At 35.7% G+C, this 18,201-nt stretch overlaps 1 protein-coding gene across 4 annotated transcripts in view; it reads right to left on the reverse strand.

Annotated features, from left to right (window-relative positions):
- Positions 1-15,780, reverse strand: part of Ube3a (ubiquitin protein ligase E3A) — a 73,759-nt gene extending 57,979 nt beyond the window's left edge. The window contains exons 1-3 of one of the 4 annotated variants that reach the window (XM_052161512.1): positions 15,249-15,780; positions 3,408-3,471; positions 1,054-1,173 (exon numbers count right to left, since the gene is read on the reverse strand). In XM_052161512.1, coding sequence (XP_052017472.1) covers positions 1,054-1,073 — 20 coding nt within the window. In that variant the 5' untranslated portion in view covers positions 1,074-1,173; positions 3,408-3,471; positions 15,249-15,780. The remainder of the gene's footprint in view (positions 1-1,053; positions 1,174-3,407; positions 3,472-15,248) is intronic. The other 3 variants (XM_052161518.1, XM_052161521.1, XM_052161520.1) reach the window with 3 other exon arrangements.
- Between the last annotated feature and the right edge of the window lie 2,421 nt (positions 15,781-18,201).

The raw sequence follows: 18,201 nt of genomic DNA on the forward strand, positions 1-18,201 counted from the left end.
ATTATTCTTAAATTATACTCTTCTTGGTCTCTTAGACATAGTATAGCAGAGGCTGCTTCCATCCAAAAAGTTTTACTTTAGTCAAGAGAAAAATATATAAATACAACAGAAACATGTTTCTGATCATAGCGTACATCTGAATTTCTACTCAAAGACTATTTTAATAATATTCTAACTTAGTTACCAAAATATATCCTAAAACTAGAGTTAACTCCCAAACCTCAAAGTATACGTTAACACATACAAATAGTTCCAAAACTGTTCTTTGGCTCTTAAAGAGCTTACTGTTTCTTTATTGCCAATACATTTGCAACAAGAATCCAGTACAGGCTCCTAAGTTTACCAAATTCAAAATATAAAACCAACCAAAACTTAATAATAATTAAAAAAAAAAAGCTACTAGCAATCCGAGACTGACCCAAGTTATCCTAAAGTTTGCCAGAATATTAATAAATGAATAAATGAAATTTGAAACCTGAAACATACTTAGTAATATTGGTGAGGAAAAAGTCTCTTGAAAATATCAATTTTAGGTATTTAAAGATAGAAAAATGTAATCATAAAACACCAACTAATCTGAACACTGGAACATGAGCTAGCAAATCCATCCTTCTAAGGAGGTAAAGCTGCACTTTTAACGCCACTATAACTCTCGGAGAAAAAGGACACTAGTTTTACTAAAGGTGCAACATTTCTAGAGAAGCATTTAAACTTCTGCCACAACAAATATTAAAAATACTACTTAAGATATTTTCCATGTATCTCTTAAAATGTCCATACTGTAATCTTCAAAATTCTTAAGAAATATTTTATTTATCTACACAAAAAAACAAGTCTTTGGCAATTACTTATCTTCATGAATGGAAGGGCAAGTAAGAAATGCACTATAATAAATATCTAAGAAAGGAGGTTAAATGAAGAAATGGCTCCATTCTTAGGTCTTTTATTCTTAGCAATATTCCTGCTACCTATGCATTTTTGTCATTTTTATAGCACGTAATTTATTTTACAATGACAGCCTTTTTAAGACTGTAAAATAACATTCAAAATTACCTTTTACAAGCTGTGGCCATTCGGTGACATCAGGGTGATAACAGCTTTGAGTCACTGATTAAAAACAGGTTGTCACACCAGTCTAGCTGCTAACTTGATCTGAACGTAGGCTTAATAATTCTAATAAATTAAACAAACCTTTAGTTAGAACACTAGCATAAACCCAATTCATTGTTCAAATCATAATCTTCAAAGCTTTAAATTAGTAGTCAATATAAAAATTATTAGAAGAAGAATTATCACAGGAAAACCTTTATGAACTATTCTACAGTATATTGTTTTTTTAAATGATCTCTTCATTTGAGAAAATGAGGTATATTCTCAATCCAAAACTCAAAACTACTCCAAAATCCAGAAAGTTTTCAATCATCATAGCAGCGACTAAAAAAGGGTTGGATTTAGAAGTATTTCTGATTTTGAATTTTCACATTAGATACGTTCAAGCACTAAAGTCTATAGAAACATGCGAAAATCTGAAAAATTCTTAAATCTGAAACATAATCTTGCCCCAGGCATTTCTAATAAAGATAATAATCCCTACTTTTCAATATAGTATTATATAGTTCACAAAATACAATAATCACAGTACCCTTATGATCCACTGACTTTAGCTTACATGAGCAAAATAGACACTAACAGTCTCAGAGTGATTAACTGACTTGCCCAAAATTTTGCAAATAATGCTTAAATTAAGACCAAAGAACAAGGTCTGGTAAATCTCTACTAAGTATTAGAATTTTGCTATGGTTTTGTTTTGCTTTACAGTGTTTTATAATTTAAATATATAAAAATAAGCAAATAATTAGATAATAATTAGAAAGAGACTAATAAGCAAATAATTAGATAATAATTAGAAAGAGACTAATTTAGTATCAAGTCTTTAACTGATGGGAGAAACCAGCTACCAAACAAGCAAAATCTTGAAAGTTACATACACACACACACACACACACACACACACACACATACACACACAGAGAGAGAGAGAGACAGACAGACAGACAGAGAGTATTTAAGTAGTATAATCTATCATTAACGTTTAAACCCTTGGATCTATAAGAAAGTATTCTTTTTCAACCCCATTAAGACTCAATTCTAGGAAAAAATAAAGCAAAAATATGAATACATATCCTATCATTCACATAACTATCATGTGATTTTAAACAAATCTAATTCGTTTCACAGCCCTCCTTATCATACTATAATCATGACAAAATGCCAATACTTTTATGATTTTATCCAGTTTTTCCCACACTCCTCTTCCACTGATATATACATATAGAACAAATTTGAGTGAGCTTCAAACAAACAAACAAACAAAAAGAAGTACAAGATTAGGAAGAGAAAAGCCCCTTCAGAATTAACATCCTCAAATTGACAGCACAAACAAGATGGCTGAAAGCAAGGAATCTGAACCCAACTTAAAATAGGAAGGTATGTGAGAATCCCAAAGGAATTATTAAATCATCAATGTTTGAGCCCATATTATTGCTAGAGTTGGCCCAAGTATATACATAAACAAATTTAGGGTATCCCAATAAAATAAGATTTATAAACCCTGTTAAGAAATAACCCAATTTCCCAAATTTTCCTATCATAACTATATATCTTCTATTAAGAACCTAGGCATCACTGAACTAGCAAGAGAGAACAAACAACCATGTATTTCATGTATGTCATGTTGTCCATGACATAGCTCCCTTAGTTTCTGATGAAACTAATAGCTTATATGGAATTATGTGAATACTGAAATGATTCTAACTTCTAACTAACAAACACAAGTATAACACAGTTTAAATAAAAAATCAACTAATTCATTAAAGAACTACACACACTCTTAGGATTATTAAGTCAAGTACTCTCCACTAGTCTCTTCTTTATTAGGTTTAGCATTCAGCTGAACAGTTTCCAAAGACATTCTAAGATTCTACTCTCTACCTAATCACTTACTATCTGGGAAATATTGGACAAGTTACATAACCTCTCTAAACTTCAGTTATCTTAAAGTAGAATTAAAACCCTAGTCTGAGTTATCATAAGAGTGTCTTGTATATAATATGCTTGCAAAAAAATAAAACAGATTTTTTCCATACCCACAGCCTAACAGCCAAGTCTATTTCCTTGGTCTTCTTGTCCATATTACTTTATGTCTCATAACACAGTAAATTCTCACAAATTCTTCCAGCGCCCCACTTATATCCATCACAGTCTACCTGGTAGCATACTCAGCACCTAGTATGATCCTTTAAAAATGACAGGCGCCCAAATTTATTGAACGCATTTGTCATTATGCTAGCCGTAATATTAAAATAATTCATGCAGTATGATTTTCAAAAAATAAAACAGAAACATACCATATTTCGCCAAACTTCTGAGGAACTGGTGAATTCTAAAATCAGGCTCTTACAGATTTTTAACCTAAAATATAAAACACCTCACTCAATTCTTTTAATATAAACTGGATAGTCTTTCAGAAATTCAAAGACAGACTTGGCTGTGCAGTAAGTTCTAGAATAGCCTAAGCAATATGAGAACCTGTCTTTAAAAAAAAAAAAAAAAAAAAAAAAGAAAGACAACCAGATGCAGCCTTCTCTACAGTAATTCTGATTCAAACAGTTGGAGTACAAGAATTTCCATTTTGAACACACTCCAAGAGATATATACACACCATTTTACCTCTATACTTAATATCATAAACAAACCTATTTTTAAGACCCTATCTTTGGCATTATAACTTCCAGCTCCCAATTATCAAAGGTATTAACTACTTGAATATCTCAGCATCTAAAGTAATTTTAAAAATTTTTTTACATCTCAATTATCCTCACAGACTCACATACACACACACAAAACATTCTATTCTATATATTTGTACATCAGCAATCTCATTATCCTAACAGAGAGAAAAATCTCATGTCATCTTCTTCCCCTATTTCTTTAACCTAACTACTACTTGCAAATCTTCAAATTCTTCATTCAACAGATATCAATTCAATTTTTAGTGTATATTGGTAGCTAAAAACACCATGGTCGGGCTGGAAAGAAGGCTCAGCAGTTAAGAGCACTGACTGCTTTTCCAAGGGTCCTGAGTTCAAATCCCAGCAACCACATGGTGGCTCACAACCATCTGTAATGAAATCTGATGCTCTCTTCTGGGGTGTCTGAAGACAGCAACAGCCGTGCACTTACATATAATAAATAATAAATAAATAAATCTTTTTTTAAAAAAAAAACACGCCATGGTCTCTACAAAGATAAGATTTATCACATACTAGTAAATCCTATGGCATAACAGTAGGATTCTCGTTCCAATGACTCAAATCAGAAAAGCTCAATTAATATTGTAGAATCTCTCCTGCCAAATATAACATGTTGCATGCTCACTGCTACCAATTCTACCTTAGGAATCTCCCCACAATCCAACACTATCCCTAATAATTATTTTGTGTCCTTTACTTGCTTTCGGAATAAAGTTTAATCTCTCCATCACAACATGTAACACTATGGCTTCCAAACCCTGCTAGTATACCCTTTCTTCCAGACTAGACAAAACATTAAAAAAATATGTCATTAATTTTTATACTAAATGCTTTAAAAGGCTTATAGAATAAAACAGCTCACAGGAAAAAGAAAAAAAAAAAACTTGGGTGGCTACGTAAATGCAAGGCTAAGAAACTTCCATCTGTTTCAAAAGACTATCCATGTCCATTTCCTTATAAACCATTCTAGCTCAAAGTCAGGGCTGGAAATAGTAGCTTTAAAATTCGTTTTTGTTATATGTCATCTTTAAAGAAAGAATCCATTGCTTCTTTTCCCCTACCTGGTTACTAAGATTGTTGTGATACAGAGCCTTGTTATTTTATCCAGTTTCTCTCTTACATATTTTGACAGAACTACCCTCCCATAAATTAGAATTTGATATCTCTCTCATATTAAAAAAAAAAATCCCTATGCTATCTCAATGCTGATAGAATAAATGTCAAACTATTTTTTTTTAATATTAACTGCAGTCCTTGTCATAGGATCACATCCAGTCATCCAAACATTGCCCATATATGATGACATCCTCAAGTATCAAACTCCCTAGGTTCTTGTACTCTATCATATATTAAATATCTTTAGTTCTGTTCTTAATAATTTTGCTTCTCAGGACATTCCACTAGGAATGTTTTCCTGTGTTCTGCAACTTCCATCCTCTCTTTATCTATAAAAACCTATTTAAAAAACAAGCAAAACTACTCTTCTAAAACTTTAGAGCACCCCAAATGAACAATGACAATAAAAATGACTGAGAATGACAATACTAACAATGAGAAAAATCAGAACCTTCACACATTGCTAGTAAAATTATTTCAAATATATATATATATAGCCACTTTGAGAAAAGTTTAAAAATGCCTCTAGTTTTAAACAGTTACCATATGCCCCAGCCAACTCAAACCTAGATAATCAAGAAAATATATATGCTATATATTCACAACAAAAGCTGAACCTATATATACATACATATATAGATGGTATTATACACACATGTACATACACACACACACACACACCAAATACTGTAACAACCCAAACTGAAAGCATACCCAAGCCCATATACTGATGACTGGACAGATAATCAGTCACAAAAAAAATAAAAATAGAAATTTGAATAAGATGGTTTTCAAGGTCCTTGTCAACATGAACCTTGTACAGTTTCTTTTCTTTTCATGTTTTTTCTGTAAATTATAAAACACACAGAAAATTGCTTAGTATACAGAAGGCCCTGGATTTCAAACACCAGTACTTTAAAAAATAATTAAATTTGTTAAATTGAAGAGTGTAGAAAAAAAATCATAAAACTCTTATCATTTTACCAACCACTCAGAATTAAAGCAAACAAAAAAAAATGCCATTTGATATCATTATTTAAAATATAACTATTCCAAATACTGGTAAAAAGATGCTAGAAACAAAAATGTTCATTCACTGGTGATACAGAATGTGTTGGCAAATCTAATTTACATAAAATTTGCCGTATCTAATTAAGTTAAAGATATTCTCTAACAACTTCATTTCTTTAATTTTCACTAAAAAAAACCTTTTACAAAGGAAGTATAAAAATAATTGGAGCTGGGCGGTGGTGGTGCATGCCTTTAATCCCAGTACTTGGGAGGCAGAGGCAGGCAGATTTCTGAGTTCGAGGCCAGCCTGGTCTACAGAGTGAGTACCAGGACAGCCAGGGCTACACACAGAAACCCTGTCTCAAAAAAAAAAAAAAAAAAACAAAAACAAAAACAAAAACAAATCGGAGCAGGACTGGAGAGATGGCTTAGTGGTTAAGAGCACTGACTGCTCTTCCAAAGGTCCTGGAGTTCAAATCCCAGCAACCATATGATGGCTCATAACCATCCATAACAAGATCTGACTCCCTTTTCTGGAGTGTCTGAAGATTATTATATATATTATTATATATTACTATATTATATATATATATATGTTTTATATATAAATAAATCTTTTAAAAAATGATCTGTGCAATATAGGAAAGCAATCCAAAATTGTCATAAGCAGTGGGATTCAATACTATTTAGTTATCCATATACTGTAATACTACAAAGTTCTAAATGTGTCAACATACACATCTCAAAAACATAACAGATAAAACACATAAAATTATAAAAATTTAAAAACCCATAAACAGATGGCAAGTATGTACAAAACACATCTACAAATTCTTAAGCATTGTATATCACTTATGAGCAAAGGTCATATTTAAATACAAAACAAGAGATATTCAAGAGCCTCAAGAAATCTTACAGCTGGGCAGTGGTGGCACATGCCTTAAATCCCAGCACCTGGGAGGCAGAGGCAGGCAGATTCCCGAGTTTGAGGCCAGCCTGGTCTAGAGAGTGAGTTCCAAGACAGCCAGGGCTACACAGAGAAACCCTGTCTCAAAAAAAAAAAAAAAACAAAACAAAAAAACAAAAAACAAAAAACAAAAAAAACAACAAAAAAAACCCAAAAAACAAAAAACAAACAAAAAAAAACAAAAAAAGAAATCTCTTACATAGATATGAGAGGATTTAAGACTTGGAGGAAGGAATTAAGTTTACAAAACAAAATCAAAACTGGCATCATTTATATTCCTGGGTAGTAAGTAATTATTGATGTATTATTAAATGCTTTAAGTATTTTATAACATGTTTTAATAAGAAAACAATCTAAATATAAAATGTCTAAGCTAAAAACAAAACCCTGAGACTATGGAGAATTCCATGACACAATCTTCCCAATTTATGAAAAATATCCTAGTAAGATAAAAATGTATAGCTCCTGAGATTATCTCTGTGAGTAAGATAAAGCCAAACAAGCCTGACATCTGGGAGAAAAAAAACAAAAACAAAAACAAAAACAAAAAAACTAAAAATCTCTGGGATTAAAGTTAAAAATTGAGAGAACTCAAAACTATTTGTCCTCTGACTTCCACACACAGCATAGCATGGCACTCTTATGCCCAAATATACACCACACAACACATAATGTTAATAATAGTAATAATTCAAAAGATTAAGATAAAATATAAAGGACTGAAGGACTAAAAAAACCTATTATTATAACATGATAATTTTAAGCAAAGAATAGGTGTCTAAATAATTAAGCTATTAATACCATCTCCAGTCTACAAACCTGGAAAATGTTATAGAATTAGTAAGAAACAGTAACAGAGAGGAAGGAGAATGGAACAGCATTTATAAGTGGAGAAATTTCATTTCTTTGAAACTAAGGATTTGGACTTTTTTAGTGTATTTTCTGTCAGTAACACAGGATACACAGTCAACTCACTTCAAAAGAGAGGACAAAAACACATTCTTTAATGAGTCTTTATCTGAAATAAGATTTATCTATTAGTACACATACTGTACAATGGGTACTCAAAAAACAATATTTTAAATTACCAAACAAAAACACATTTAACAAAGGCAAATATTAATTATTCTTATTTTTGGCAAATTGTGTGTTTAGCAAATATATCTACACAGAGGGGCATGATAAACAGAAATCTTAAGGAGGAAATACTAATAAATTGGGGATACTCTAAGGGGTGGGGGGACTATGCATTTCATCTTTTGCTTTCCAAAAAACAGTTTGATTCACATCTGATATTAGGTAGAATACTGAAACTATAATGAAGAAATTCTTACAGTAGTATCATCTCAAGAAAATAGAATGAGTTTCAGAAAAGACAAGAGTTCAAGGAAATAACAAAATATAAAGTTTGTTCATACTAAATGGTACATTATGTAGCTTGTTTGTTAAATTTTCTTCTATACTGTTCATATCTTCTATATTTAACTAGAGGTATCAGAATTTACTTTACATCACAGATTATAAAACTAAATAACTTATGGCCATGGTTTAATCGACAAAGGCATCTCTAAAAAAACAAAACACAAAAAATATATTTTTTAAAGAAAAATTTTTTATCACATTAAAACTATTTTAAAAACTACAACACTGACAGTATCTTCATTCATGTCATAACTATGTAATTTGTGTGACAAACTGCTTGCTTTAAATGTCCAGAAGAACATTTTGAATTGAGCATGTATGCATTGGACACAAAAAATAATGGTTCACACCCATAGTCCCAGCACTGGAGCAGTGTAGTAGTCAGAAGGATAAGTAGGTGACGTCATCTTCAACTACAAAGAAATTGAGACCAGCATGGACTACATGATACCCTGTCTTTAAAAAAAACATACAAGACCAACAAGAACTAAAAAGTATCCCAGCACCTGGGCCAAAGACCCAAGGGCAGTCTGGACTACATGTCCAGACACAGTCTAGCCTGGGTTACATACCTTGACTTTTATCAACTATTACTATTCCTGATGCCTCTGTCAGCACAACTGCCACTGCCACAGCCACGACCATCCACCAACACATACCCCATCACCACAAAAAAAGATCCATAAGGCTCCATAACATATGTTTTTCAAAGTATTTCTTTCAACCTGGGGATGTGGCTCACTGCTAGGTAGCAAAGTATTCTATCCCCAGCAACACAAAACTAAAATTGAAGGGTTTTTTTGTTGTTTTTTTTTGAATGTCTGATTTCTGTCAAATTAATGAGATCTATGCTATACTGCTCAAATAATGCTGACAGGTAAGGAAGACCAACTTCTGAAATGTACTGAGCTGCTAAGAGTAACAACAGATTCCATTCAAGACAGACAACAGATGTATAAGTAAAATTTTATCCTGCTCATGTAAAAAATGTTCAGGACCGAAACACTACTCTGTTTTCTCTTCAACTAAAGATTCCAACTTCTGCAATATTTACCTAGGATTTTCTTTCATACGCCCGATGTAATTTCTTAGGCTCCTACTCAGATTTGCTACAGATGACCTGCAAGAATAAGCCTAAGTATGGTGCTATGGTCCCTAAAGCCTGCCCTTGCCCATTATTCTTATATCTGATTCACTTGCAATTCATTTAATAAACAGGTCAAGTAGTGCAAATGACAAGGAATTTAGCTTTGCAAATAACTTATCACTAACAATTAAGAGGTATTGTTCATGTTAAATGTACATTATGCATTTCTAAGTTTTACTTGAAGCCATAGAATAAGCACTTTAGAGTGTCAGTGGTATAGGAAACAAAACAACCTAAGCTTATTGAAATTGAGTTATCAAATCTAAATCAAAGTCATATACTATAAATGCAGCTGTAAAGGAGGTGCACACCTGCAATCCCAGCACTCAAAAGAGGTAGAAAGACCAAGAGTTAAAGTTTATTCTTCCAGTCAGTTCCAAGCTAGCATGGACTGAAGACCCTTTGTCCCAAAATAAATAAACAAAAATAAATTAAAATATTCCCAGATGATGTTTCTTTAAAAGGCTTAGCCATGTTAACAGAAAATAACATTATTCCATCATCTTTTCTCCTACAAATTTCCTGAGCAAGTCACTTTCTTTATACAGTTATCAATGAATATTCAAGAAGTATCACATATGAAGAGCAGCAGAGTCTTCTTTAACAAGAAGAGAGTACAACTTTAATATGATTAACAAAGCCTTAAAAAGATAAATGGCCTGCTCCTTTTTAGCTCACTCTGGCTCAAGACAGAAGTCAGGAGAGCAACAACTTCAGGCAACAAGAATAGTGCATTCTTTATTCCATTTCAATAATCCTACGTTGTTTTGTTTCCTAAACCACTGAAATTCTGAACCACTTGTTTATTCTGTGGCTTCAGGTAAAACCGAGAAATAAGTAATATATATTTAAACCTCTTTCAAAAAGCAGCATTAAAGAAAACTATTTCATTTATAGATAGGCCCAATACTATAATCTTTCCAAATTACTATTCAGTTAATTTAGTTGTTATAGACAACTGAAATCAAGAAACTATAGTATTTTGAAATTAAATGAAAACATTAGAAGAAATTTAATGTGTACTGATTAGAAAGCCACTTTATTAAGAAGGAATAAAGTATCTTCAAGTATTTCAAGCATTTCATGTTTGGAAAAAGAAATTGAGAAAAATAGTAGTATCTCTACTTAATACAATTTATTTCACATCTTTTATACAAAAGAATAAAATCATGTGTTATGTTATAAGGATTATTTTTTACTAATAGTATAAAAATATATAACTTCATAAAAGTAAATCAAACTAAGTGTAGCTGAACAAATAGGTCAGAACTTCTGCCAATAAAAGTAGAACTTTGACCTAGGAGCCAGAGAGTCCAGACTAATTCTGGCTTTAGATGAACTTAAGAAATCCATTTTAAAACTCTTCAATTTCCTCGTGGATTAAAATAATTGAATACTGTAGCTGATCTCAAATAGAGGAGTATTTAGTTTTATAACATCTTTGACTCTTATTGAAAGTCAGAATGGTAATCACTCTCCAAAAAATAGGTCCTAACAGGATAAGTGGTATACCAGACTAAATCTATCTTATTTTACATATACCACACATGCATGTGTGCATAAATAGGATACTGATGGGCTGCAAGCAAGACATAAACACATATACTGGATTGTTACCATCACCCCAAAAAAGGGTACAAACCAGTATCCTTTACAATTGAAGCTGAGGGGTTAAAAGGTACTAAAGTCTACAAAGCTACCCTAAAATTAGGAGCATTAGACAATTAAGTTCCATAACATAACAGGATATCACATAAAAAAATGAAATGGTGTTATGTGCAATGAATAACCAACCTATCAGTTTCCAAATGATAGATATTTGCTCAGCTCACAGAATTCAAAGGAGCCTCAGAAATGCTAGCTGATACCAATAACTATTTCAGACATACTCCACTGTATGATCTGAATCTTTGCAACCCCCTAAAAGTTCTCTAAAAGCCTAAAATCTGAGGTGATGAAATTACAAGTAGACCTTTTAGGATCTACATTGAGGAATGAAAGTCATATCCTAATTTTAAAAGACTCTATGTCTTAATCTTGATGAGGCAAGTAAATCTTTGAGTTGGAGGACAGCTTCACCTATTTAGCTAGCTTCAGAGGATAATGAGAGACCCTGTCACAAGAAATGGAGGGGGGAGGGGAAAAAGACAAAAGACAAAAGAAAAAAGAGGGGAGGGGAGGGAAATGGAGGGAGGACTGGAGAGATGACTTAAAAGTTAAATTAAAAGCACTTGTTGCTCTTTCAGAGGACCTGGGTTCAATTTCCAAAGCCCACATGGCAACTAACAACAGTCTGTAATCCTAGTCACAGCAGTTCCAAGACTCGCTTCTCACCCCCAGACACCACACCCACACGTGCATGCTCATGCAATAAAATCCAAACAAACAAACAAACAAACAAACAAACAAAAAAACCTAATAAACAGAGACACAGGCCAACCCAAAAATAGTGATACAGACCTGCAATCACAGCTACTATGGAAGGAGGCAGGAGGATTCCCAGTTCAGGGTCTGCCTGAACTGGAGTGAGTACAGAGGACTAGGGAGTGGTAGAGCAATTCCTAGAATTTGAGAGGCCCTAGGTTCAGCCCCTAGTCCTCCTAACACTACTCAAATTTCAATGAAAATTAGCTTTGATATTAAGACTTCTCAATGTACTTAACTCTGAGATACATTTTCTTTTTTTGCAGGGGGCAGGGGGATGGAGGGGGGTAGGTGTAGACCAATCTTTGGTATTTTATAAATAGGCCAAACAGACTTAAGGCTTCTGGAAAAATAGTCTCTGATTAAACAATATAAATCCTTGCACTGACTTCATGAGAAAGAAAACAGAACAGATTATGGGTTATAAACCTCTATATACAAGATGCTTTGAGACTTTTCAGAAAAACTGGGTAAGAAGTCCTCAAAGATAAAATTGAAAGACTTACTAGGCACTTTACAATTTTTAATTCTCACAAATCTGGAATATCTTCACCATCCTGTTTATAGATAAAGCCATGTCTCATCAAACTGAAACCAAGCTCTAACTACAAAGCTATTTCCAGGCCGGGTGGTGGTACCCATAGCTCTAATCCCAGCACTGGAGAGGCAAAAGCAGATGGATCTCTGTGAGTCTGAGGCCAGCTAGCTCCAGGATGGCCACAGCTACACAAAGAAATCCTGCCTCAAAAAAAGTAATTAATTAAAGGAAAAAAAAACCTTTTTCCATTACACATTCTATCACATCTCGGATTGATAACCTTTTGGATATAAGTTCTCGACTCTTAGTCTCTAGGTTGACCTAGACCTTGCCACAATCCTTCCTCATCTTCTCCACAATTGTTGGGTTTACAGATATGAGACAGCATGCCTAACATGACATTGTCTTTATTTTTTTCAGTAAAAAAGAAAAACACTGTCAAAACCAAAACTCTATTATACTAAACCTTTATGAAGAGAATATGAAAGACTTTAAAGACTATTTTTATATGACTTTAAAGACTATTTTTATCTGGCACATGTTTTTCCATATTTGAAAGTACTTAAAAGACCACCTCTTAAAACTCATCTCCAGTTGAAAAAATCAGAACACTGATGTTTTTAATAGCTGCACAGACAGGTAATAAAAATCCATTAACAGTAATGTTATCATTAGTAACAAACATAAATCTAAGTAGAATAAATGATACTATACCAGTAACCATTTAAGGCTATTTTTTTAAGGACATTTGAAAAGATCATCATAAACTCTTGAACAGAAAAAAATTAACTTTGGGCAATTAAAAAGAAAATATTCATAAAAACTGAGAGAAACAATTACTACAGCAATTATTTGAGGAAAGACACAAATGTTTAAGAAATACAACTGAATAAAATTTACATGTCAGATACATTATAGATATCTAATGAATGCAATGTTTAAAAAACTAATTTAAATAGAATGAGTTTGTCTCTGGTAGAAATCACATTTTCTACTTAAAACCATAAAAAGGCCAAGGAGGAAGGCAAGTAGCCCATCCTGGTGGTATACATTTTTAATCGCACAACCCTGGAGACAAAGCCAAAAGGAGAGTTACATGTCATCCAGCGATATACTGTAAGACCCTTTCTCAAAAAAAAGGGGGGATGATGGTGGATATTTCAGGGATAAAAAGCCACTACAAAACCTGTATACAAAAGGAATTTTCTAAACTCAAAGTTAAGTGCCTCAGTTATATGAGGAGCAGCATCCAAAGAAGTATGTGTATACCACTCCACAACATACCAATGTAAGGTAAATACTGACACAAATATTTTACAGCCTACATTCTGATTTTTGAAAACAAAGCTACAAGTCATCTCATCTGTATTATATGCTGTATCTTTATTAAAATATACTGTAAATTGTTTACGTTCTCACTTTTATTAACAGATTCTGATACATGGCTTTTTTGTAATGCTAAGTATTTATGGATTTACAGTCATTCTTAGGCTTCTCAGCAATACAGATGCAGTATTCATTTCCTTAAAAGCACAATAAGCAGAGTTAAGCAGAATCTATTTAAGAGGAGAATTTAATACGAAAGCAGTTTCTATCATACCTAACAAGACAAAATTTTCCTTTTATTTCTCCTAAATTCTGAATTTACATGATTTACCCAACAGATATCTTAAGAGTAATCACTAATCTGAGGTGTGACAAAAACATTTGTCATGTCACTTGTCCAATTTATTCAACAAGATTTACAGGGTCTTTGCTATTTTGCTTTTTAACAGCTTCATTTCTTAATGTTCATGCCATCTTTATTTCAAACGCACTTCCCTATCCAAAACATTTTAACATAATCTGCTGCTTCTCCCAAAACTGTGGGTTATACAAATATCCTTGACGATGTAAAATAATTGTGGACCACACATTCCATATACTATTTAGCTAACATTTCCAACAGCACACTAGCTACTTAATATAATCCCAAAGAGATTTTGTACTGTTCTATTTTAGCATGCTCAAAAGACATAAAAAAAATGACGTAAAATTGTCTTTAGAGGATTCTAAAGCTGAAAAAGTCTTATTAAAATTATATTTTCTATTTTTAAGGCTAACGCAATTATAGCACATTCAACTCTGATTCTTCCAACAAAAAGCCTCCGCATCAAAATGGGGAAAACGTCCTTTTCATTTTCTCAACTGAAAAGGGGGAGGGGAGAAGAGGAGGAGGCCAACTGCTTACAGGTTTGCATTTAAAATTAACACAGCAGTTTCTGAGGAATCCAGTAACTCACGTTCAACTACTGAATCCTACCAGAAGCAGCACACGAATAAAACCAGAGCGCAATCCTTGGGCTTGAGGTGCCGCTTCATCCGTCTTCCTTTCAATCCACCCTCAATACCCCAACCCACTAAGCACACATCTAAATATGTCTTCCCCACCAGAGCGCCCCTTTGGAGGAAAAGGCCTGCCTTTCGCAGCCTGAAGCCACGGCTGGCTCTCTGATCTCTGCTTAGTGGAGGCCCCAATCTCGACGCCCTGCACGTCCGCCCCACCCCGGGCCCACTCGGGTACCCGCGGGTGACAAAACCCTCCCTCCTGCGCTCAGCCAGCACTGACAGTTAAGGCTGCAGCAGCCGCAGCCACCAGGGCCTAGTCCTGGCACCTGCCCCTCCAGACCACGCGCCCCAAGCACTCGCTCACGGAGGCGGGTGAGGGCCCAGGCGCCTAGCCTGTCAGCGCGGCCCGGAGGGTGACGAGGGGAGCGGCGGTACAGACCAGAGGGAGCGCGCCGAGCGGGCCGCGGCCGCAGCAGCACTGACCTGTCCTCGCCCCCGCGCGTGGGCTGCGGCCCTCGCAGCTGCGGCCGCCTCACTGGTCCTTGTCGCCCTCGTCCACCGCCGCCGCCCGCCACCGCCTCGTTCCCTTTCGCTGGCGCCACCGCCGGGTCTCATGCGGGACCCGCGCTTCTCCTCAGGAAACCGAGGCCGGGAGGCCGGGCGCCTGGGCAACCTTGAAGTCCGCGCTGAACCGCTGCTGCCGCGATCTGACCACAGTGGGGGGCGAGGGCGGCGAGCAACTCCGAAGAGCAGCAGAAGGAGGCGCCACCGTCCGCGACAGGTCGACAGAAGAGAGGCGTAATGAGGCGGGGGAACAGCTGCGTGGCCGGGGGCGCGAGCGACCGCAGGAGGGACGGCGAGGTGCTGGCGAACACGAAAGGCCCTGTCGTCTCCTGTAGTCACCCAAAGAGGAGAGCCACCATCTTGGGAGAAACACGGATCTCGCGAACGCAGCACTGGACGAGATGACTAGGTGGGCGGACCGAGTATCCCGACAGGCAGCGCGCGCCACCCTGCCGGGCGAGGGCTCCAAGTCGGGAGGCGGGAGGCGAGGTGGGGTTGCGCGTGCGTGGGATGGCGACAGGCTCTGCCCCGCCCCGATCGCCACCCTGTCGGGCCCTCCTCTAGTTAGTCTTCGCCGACGGCGCGGGGGCCTTTGGGAAGGGGAGATGGTCTTGGGCTGGGTGGAAGCTGTCCAGCACCGTCGCCATCTTGAGACAGGGCTGAGGGAGGCTCGGTGGTTTTAGCCTTTGCTCCTTTGACCCAATCTGTAGACCGATGTGCTTCGGTGTACTCGAGAGAGCGGACAGAGCTAGCCAGCCGAGGAAAGCCGAGGAGTCAGTTAGAGGCAGGAACAGGCTGAGAGGGTGTAGCCTACCGGCGGCAGCAGGGGTCGTAGAAGTGTTTTGTTGCTAGAGCTGACCCCTACGACTGACTGTCTTGGTAAACGTTTCAAGAGTTACCGAGATTGAGCAACCTTTCAGCAAACAAAGTCATCAGTTTACGCTTCTGCCAGAACTTGATATGTCTCTGGTTTACCTGACTAGTAGGTAAAAGCCCAGCCCCTCCAGGGTTGTCTTCCAGTAGATTGTCAACTGAGAAGAAACCACCTGGCTTGATCCCACGTGGATAGAGGCTAATTTTGATTTACAGAACACCTGAACCCTGTTAGAGCCCTGTGACTTGTTGATACCAGAGTGACGGTTTACTTAGCCTTGTTGTTAATGGTTTTGACACTCGACACTAAATTATTATAAAGACTGGCAGACGTGTTATTTTCTGGCTTGCTACTTCGTAAACCTTAATCATCTAGTGCTCAAAATGTAACAATCACATGTAGCAATGTGCTTTTCTGTTTATTACAGCTCCTATAAATGTGTGTGTGTGTGTATAAATGTATATGTATTATGTATACACACATCTCCCCACTATAAACAGCTATTTTTGTTACTGTTTTTTAAGAAAGAATTTCTCTTTGAAGCCGTGGCTGTCCTGGAACCCACTCTGTAGACCAGGCTGGCCGTGAATTCATAGATTTCTGCCTCTGCTTTCTGAATGCGGGGATAAAAGGCTTGCTATTTTTTAAAACTTAAAAACATAAACCGGGGTGTGTGTGTGTGTGTGTGTGTGTGTGTGTGTGTGTGTGTCTGTCTGTGTGTCTGTGTCTGTGTGTGTCTGTGAACTATTAAGGATAAATAAGTGCAACAGTTATGTCAGATTTTAAGACACTTTAACTTTTTTCTATTCGTTTTTTTCTTCTCTCCCTCCATAAAAATTCCTCATTAGTAATACCATTTTATTATATGAAAAAAGCCAGTAACAAATGTAACCCTTTAAAGAGTTATCCTTGAAAAGTATTAAAATACAAAACCAAGAATGAAGATCATTAGGCTACTAAGAAAAGTAAAGTACATATACTATTGCAGCATGTGATGATACTTTCAGCTATTCACTCCTAAATAGAAGTTGTCTGAAAATGAAAGGTAATTTTCTAGTAATGCTAATTATCAAAATGTAGCCAACAGTCCAGAATACTAAAAAGCTTAAAAGTTTAAAGGAAATAGATATCCAAATGCCAGTCAAGTTCTATATGGAGATCATGGAGAATCCTAATTTCTCTTAACAATCTGAAAAATTATTTACTTAATGTTCAATGTGTATTCTTATATGGGCCTCTGGTGTTCAGGACTTCGTGTATTTTGATTTATCATTTTTAAAATTTAGAAACATTAATGCTAGACATGAAAGTGCTTGTCTGAAACCCCAATATAGGCAGGGAAATCTAGAGTTCGATGGCAGGCCTCACTATAGAGACTATCTCAAAGAGAGGTGGAGAAATCAATGTGTGTGCTAAAAATTATTACCATGAGTGATTCCTAACAACATATTTGCATACTTTTCATGAAAAGTATTTCATTATCAGGCTTGTACTTTTTTTCCAGACATGTTTTCTAGGAAAAGCTACTTGATATCTAGGTGTGCAGTAAAGTCTAAATGTGACTCCATAGTTTGAAATATTTTCTCAATTCAAATGTAAGAGAACCATGTAACTGTATAAGCAGATCATGCTTTAAACAAGCTTAGTGTCTACTATTTATTTACTTAGAACAACCTGGGCCTTGTAAAACAATTCAAGATAATCTCTATACATATCTTCAGTAAATCAGTTAAAGTAGAAATCCTGCCTGTAAAAGTTTTTTAGAGCAGTTGAGCACGTGTATGGTTTTCCGGCTGTCAAATAATATTTTTTATTTATCTGTTACTCCTGAGCTAGAATAAAATATCAATAAACAGTATAAATCCCCAACATAAAAAAATGGTCAGGGGAAAATTTCCTGAACAGAACACCAGTAGTTCAGGCTCTAAGATCAAATATTGACAAATAGAATCTCAAAAAGTTTCTGTAAGGCAAAGGATACTCTCAACAGGACAAAAT

The sequence above is a fragment of the Apodemus sylvaticus genome, chromosome 1 (assembly GCF_947179515.1).
Source record: "Apodemus sylvaticus chromosome 1, mApoSyl1.1, whole genome shotgun sequence".
NCBI classification, from domain to species: Eukaryota; Metazoa; Chordata; class Mammalia; order Rodentia; family Muridae; genus Apodemus; species Apodemus sylvaticus.